We start from the raw sequence: 6,000 nt of genomic DNA, 5'->3' as shown, positions 1-6,000 counted from the left end.
CAAAAATCACTCTCCTCTGACATTTTGCATGAAAAGTGGAACTGTATATGATGCACCTGTCAAGACTAAAAATAACTTACAAATAACTTATTCTAAAAGATAAAAAGAAAAGAGGCTAATGATGACCAAAAAAGGTCACTGAAGTAGACCGTACAAGAAATTTCTTTAAGGCACTAATCAGACCTAAACCTGATTAACTGTCTAATTGGCTTGATTACTGATGGCAAGAAAACATGTGCTATAAACCTGTTCATGGTAAAAGACTTATTGAAGCTTCAGGGCAGCTGAAGGGGCAAGATGTTCAGAAAACTAAAATCAGTATTTTCTAGACCAAAATTAGCACCTGAGATAACAGATTGCAAGAATGAAGGTGCCCCTCCACCACCAAAGGCATCAACAGGCCAGGTATGGTTTTACTTGTCTATTATAGACTCACTAATAGTATATTTTTGTTTGTAGTAGGTATCTATGTAAGTAAATGCCAAAGGTTAGAATTTAAAATATACTTACTGAATATGCTATCAATCTTTATTTAGATAAATGAAATAAATGTCTTTATTCTCCTACACCCTACCATCTTTTTTTTATGGAGAAAATATAATTTTCTCCTTTTGAAAGCTGCTTTCAGCTAGGGCTAACCTGAAATAGTACAGGCTTATGAGAGGTCGTGATCAACATTGCAAATGGAGAATTAGAGATACAGGTACTGCTGCTGCTTTTCATATGATGATATATTTTTATGCATTTTGTTTCCTTCTGGCAAGAAATGTCAGTGTGTCCTTTCTGAATATTAGAATGTCATGCAGGTATATATCAGCCTGCTTCCTGATAATCACTGGAAAGACAAAGTTATTTAGTAGCTTTTTAAGGAGGTCTTTTTTTTCAGCTTGGTTTTGATAATGTAAATCCTCTTGGAAAAATAAAGTCCTATAAGTTTACAGTCTCTATTTTTATATAGTATTTCTTCACTGTAAAAGTTAATTCATTCTTTTCTATTTAATAAATGAAATATTTTAAACTGAAGCAAAAGGATAAGTACTCTTTCTCTCATTGCCTTTGAATTTTTATTTTTTCCCAATAATTTCCCAAGAAGTGTTTGTTTTTTCCAGCTTGACATTATCAGAACTTTACAAGACAAAATGGCAATGATTTATGGTTTCAGCAAATAATTAGGGAAGTGAAAAGGGTTCTTTAGTATCAGCCTGAGCTACTAATCATTCATGCTTATTGAAACAATCAAAATTCCTCCATTATAAAGATAATTTTAAGTAAGCGGGTGTATCCATACTGCCATCCACAAAAAATGGCAAAAATATCTATGTTCAATAATCTTTATATACTGCATTGTTCATGCTTCTTTCACAGTTCAGTATTCTTGTGTCAATAAAATGCTGTTTTAAAAGAAGAAAGCTCCTGAATATTGACAGGTTAGTTCTGTGCAGGCTGATACCTCACTTGGCAAAACTCTCTAGCAAAACAGATATATTTAGATTTCTCTGGGGACAAGGATTACTCTTTTGGCAAGAATAATATCGTACATCAGGGCAACATTCAGGTTGTATCACCATCAGCCTACACTCTTCAAAACACTGCTAAAATGGAGGCACAAGAATGGATTAAGGATTAAGACATTTCCTGCCTGCAGGGAGATACCATCTAAAGAGTAAAGAATAAAGAGAAGTACATAATATCTGGTAACTTATTACTATACTAATTAATGCACTGATTTATGTATTTATGTATTAGGAAAGAGCTTGAAACAAAGAAAACAACCCTTACAACAAAACATCATGCAAGAACCTTGAGTATGCACATACTTTGATTGGAATTTTAATATACATACATATAAATATATATATAAAATTTATAATTCAGTACTCTATACATATGTACATTAGAACTTCCGTGCATGGTTCTCCAAATAAAAACAGACAGGAAAACACAAATATTTTCATAGGAAAAAAACAAGTCCAAATTTAGTCTCAGAAACACAAACAGAAGGATGGTCACTGACCTAGGAAAGGAAAAAATAAAAAGTGCATGAAGACCTGAAACCTCCTGATGCCAAATAATTTTTCCATATGCTGATACAACCAATCATCCTTCCATATTCATAAGTAAGCTGCACAGCAGGAAAACTCATCCTATATGGGACAGCAAATGCTCATGGGCTTGATTAGCACAATGCTGTTATGTAGGATTGTGAACGCCTAGGACTCCCCATGCATATCTCACTCCTTCCTCCAAAGGCCACCCTGTTAAAACTGAGATGAATCAAGGTACAGGCACACAAGATTTAGTTAATGTATCTAAGTCAGCAAGTGTGGGAGGAAGTTAATTTTTTGCAGTGAAAGTTGATACCACCTCAGTATTTTGTAGAGATTGAAACCTGTCGCTGTGGTAAGGCAGCTCAAAGTACACCAGGTGTGCTGGCCCAACAGAAGGTTTAGGCAGAATCATGTCTAACTCAGAGATAACACAGTGGCTTGTGAGAGGCAGAGCTGAACAAGTCAGCTCTGCCAACAGGCAGCAGCAGAACTCCAAGCTAAGAAACTGGGTTTGCACTGAGGATGTGAAGATATCAGTTTTTAATTTCAATATCCATCACAAGTCCTTTGGCAAATCCATCTGGAAACACGCAGAACACCCAGGAACAATGGTCAGTGTTTGGCAGCTCAATCAAATTCCTACAAAAACGTTGCAGACATCAAACCACCCTTATTATTCTCAACAATGACAATCTATGGTTTCTAATCTTGTGTATTTTTTTAAGGATGAAAATAAAACAACAAATGAACCACAGAAAGCAGAGGCCAACAATAAAGCAGAGCCTGTACCAAAGCAACAAGGTCAGTAATAAGCTATTTATGAGTTTTCAATGACTACTGGGACACAGTGTATGTATAGTCTATAGGATTGTAAATAAAACTCTTGCTCTTCCTAGTGCTCTGCCAGGAGCTCTTATTTTTTATTTGTAGAAGAAACTAAGATTTCTGAATTGTCATTGACCCCAGGCGAATGATTTGGTACAAGTACAGGAACAGTATCCAACAGTAACAAAAGGCAACAACCTTTCAAGCACAGTCCCCCACCAAAATGAGCTTTCCCCCTCTGATCAGTTAGTTTAGGAAGCTCTGTTTTTCCTTACTGCAATTTGACATCTTAGAAATGTTAAAATAAAGGTATTTAGCAGCTTAAGAAGAAAAAAGCATATTTTTAATGGTTCTTTAAGTGATACTTCTCACATGTACCGGAAAAAACAAGACAGACTTGAAACTACCTGACATTCAAATATTTCACTGAACAGCCATTCCAAACCAAAAAACAAACAAACAAACAAACAAAAAGCAATGCTGCTAAAAATATTTGCAGCAAAGCAAAGACTGAGGAATCTTCAGCTTTCTGTGATTAAAATAATCTAAGCAGAGTGGAGCAAGTGGAAAAAGATTATAAGGAAACTTTCATATTCCTTACTTGTGTTTATGCAATCATGGCAAGTGTCATAATTTCTTTCCTCATATAATGAAATTTCAAACAAAGTCAATTTAATGCAATTATCCTGTTATATAATGGCTGTAGCACAAAATCAAGGGAAAACAAAGTCTGACATGAATTAACTGTAGTAACAATGGAAAAAACCAAATTTTATATTAGACTTTTTAGCGAAACTAAGTCACAGATACTATCCTATCACAGAATGGAGTATCACTGTAGAAATTATTTTTATTTCTATTAAAAACTTAATGTAATTTTACAAATCAGTATAACTCATTAAGATATATTTTGGAGTTTTAAACTACTTTTTTTTTCTTTTAAAATGTAAGTGTTGGTATAGTAGCAACTACACCATTAATTACTTCAGGAAATTATAATATCACAGGCTCCATGTTTTTTGGGGGCATTAATTAATTTAATTAATTAATTAATTTTGGAAAGCACTTCAAGTCTCATTTTCAAACAGCTGCAAGACACTGAGGGTATTAATGAGTTAGACAATGGCTAAACAAGCCAGAAAATTTACACAGGAACCACACCTAAAGAGAACCTTAGGAATTTCACCACCCTGAATGTAAGTCTCTGTCATCTGAGCCAAATAAGGAACTTCTTTATCTCTGGACAGAAAATGGAGGTAGGTCTAAAGCAGTTCACAGGAGGGTCTAGATAAAACTTCTGCAAAATTCTGTGACCTGATGTCAGACGTAAAATCATGTGGTTATCTTCTGAAAGAAGAAAATGAGAATTTGTGCGGGTAAGTAGAGGATGAGAGACTAGAGAAAGCATTTTATTCTGTATGTAGAAATTTGGAGACAATTATTAAAAGCACAGCCGGGGCTCAAACAACATTAGTTAAGGCAGATCAGCTAAATGGAGAACTTCAAATGTGTTAGAGAAAAGTCTTTCCAAGGTCTTTCATTACTTTCTCTGTTATAATCAAAATAAAATATACTAGTAAAACCCTTAATCATAGTATCAGTTTGCAGCACCATCGTGCTAAGTACAAATCAACATTCTGAGTAGAGCTTATCTTCACCCCCACTTCTTTTCACATGACCAAAACCAGTCATTACCTTCTCCCTTTCTCCATGTACTTCACAAAACAGCACGTTTCCAGAACACATGATAATCCAGCAGGAAGTACCACTGGAGCCTGTTTGATTAAAACTTGGCCACTTAGGTCAGTGAGGAACATCTGGTACTTTTGGCTTCTTTGTTGGCTAACCCTATCTCCACCTCTTCAGTTGCCCTCTCTCTCACTAGCTTGCTTTGCATAATTAGTTCACTATGTAATTAATTCTTTGTGCTTAGTCAGTTTGTTCCATAATGGATTAATTTTTTTAATTTATTCCCTGAATTTTTTTTTGTGTTCTTAACAAAGTGTGATTCACCTAATTACAGGTTCTCTGTGATATTGAATCCAATTGCTATAATTTCTTTGCATGTTTATCACCTCCCATAATTGACTGGCTGTACAAATGCTTCCCTTGTTTTACCCACTGCTGTTCAATAGCTCTCTTGGTGGTTATGCTCTTTAAAAGGACACATCCAGCCTCCACCTGCTAGCTGGTGACTGCATTATCATTCTCTGGTTTATAATTTCCTTCATCCTCCTGATGGATAATTCCAGTTTGATTCTTTCCAATTACATTTTCATATTTTTTAAGTCTGTCCTCATCTTTACATTTTTCCCGCACTAGAAATTAATCTGCTTCCAATATTCTGGGTTTTGATCTTCTACTAAATCACAAAGTTATTAAGTAGAGACATGTGTCACTTGAAACAAGTGTCTCAAATATGTTTTCCAGAATCACAATCACATTTGTTCAGCTTTTACTAAAGTGCATATTGACACTGCTTTTTTCTTGGTAGGACTTGAGAAAGCTAAAATAAAACCACCATAGGTATTTCTACACATGCTGCAATTGCACCTCTGGATCATAAAGCAGACAGGACCTCCCTTCTGGGAAATTACCATGTTAATCTTCAGTGATATTTAGTATCTTCAGAGCCTATATGCTTTGGAAAGTATCTCAAGTAAGCAGCGCAGCGCTGCAGAGGAAGGGCTGCTCAAAAGGAATTTCAATCCTCTCCAGACCCTCTTCTGTTCAGGTACGTGAGGAACAGTCACTCTTCCACTAAGATAAAAAGTAAAATCAGAAGCTGCTGATAGATGCTCCCTCTCATATATTAGCCTACCTGTTACACCTTGCCTCTTTCATAATAAGAGTTCAAACCCATCTCTCACACTCCTGTAGAGCTGCCTAACTACCTGTGTAAAACCTAGAGAGGTGTGGGAGGAGGTTCCCTGCCCTTGCCAGCCTCTGGGCCATCATGCAGAAACCTATGCAAAACCCTGTGAAATCCAAGAAGTCAGAATGTGACATGGAGCATGGAACTCACCTAAACATGCATCATGGAATGAACCTAGAAGTTAATCAAAACAGTAATCATGCAGGAAGAATGAAGGGCTGTTATTTCAGTATGTATTTATATAACAATTGT

The 6,000-nt window shown here is 35.7% G+C and overlaps 1 protein-coding gene across 1 annotated transcript in view; it reads left to right on the top strand.

Annotated features, from left to right (window-relative positions):
• The first annotated feature begins 297 nt into the window (after positions 1 to 297).
• Positions 298 to 6,000, top strand: part of CNGB3 (cyclic nucleotide gated channel subunit beta 3) — a 58,586-nt gene continuing 52,883 nt past the window's right edge. Inside the window, exons 1-2 of the mRNA XM_033519461.1 lie at positions 298 to 405; positions 2,774 to 2,849. Coding sequence (XP_033375352.1) covers positions 298 to 405; positions 2,774 to 2,849 — 184 coding nt within the window. The remainder of the gene's footprint in view (positions 406 to 2,773; positions 2,850 to 6,000) is intronic.

This window comes from Parus major, chromosome 2 (assembly GCF_001522545.3).
Source record: "Parus major isolate Abel chromosome 2, Parus_major1.1, whole genome shotgun sequence".
In the NCBI taxonomy this organism is placed as follows: Eukaryota; Metazoa; Chordata; class Aves; order Passeriformes; family Paridae; genus Parus; species Parus major.
Note: the sequence above shows the minus strand (reverse complement) of the source record. Positions and strands in the feature narration are given on the sequence as shown.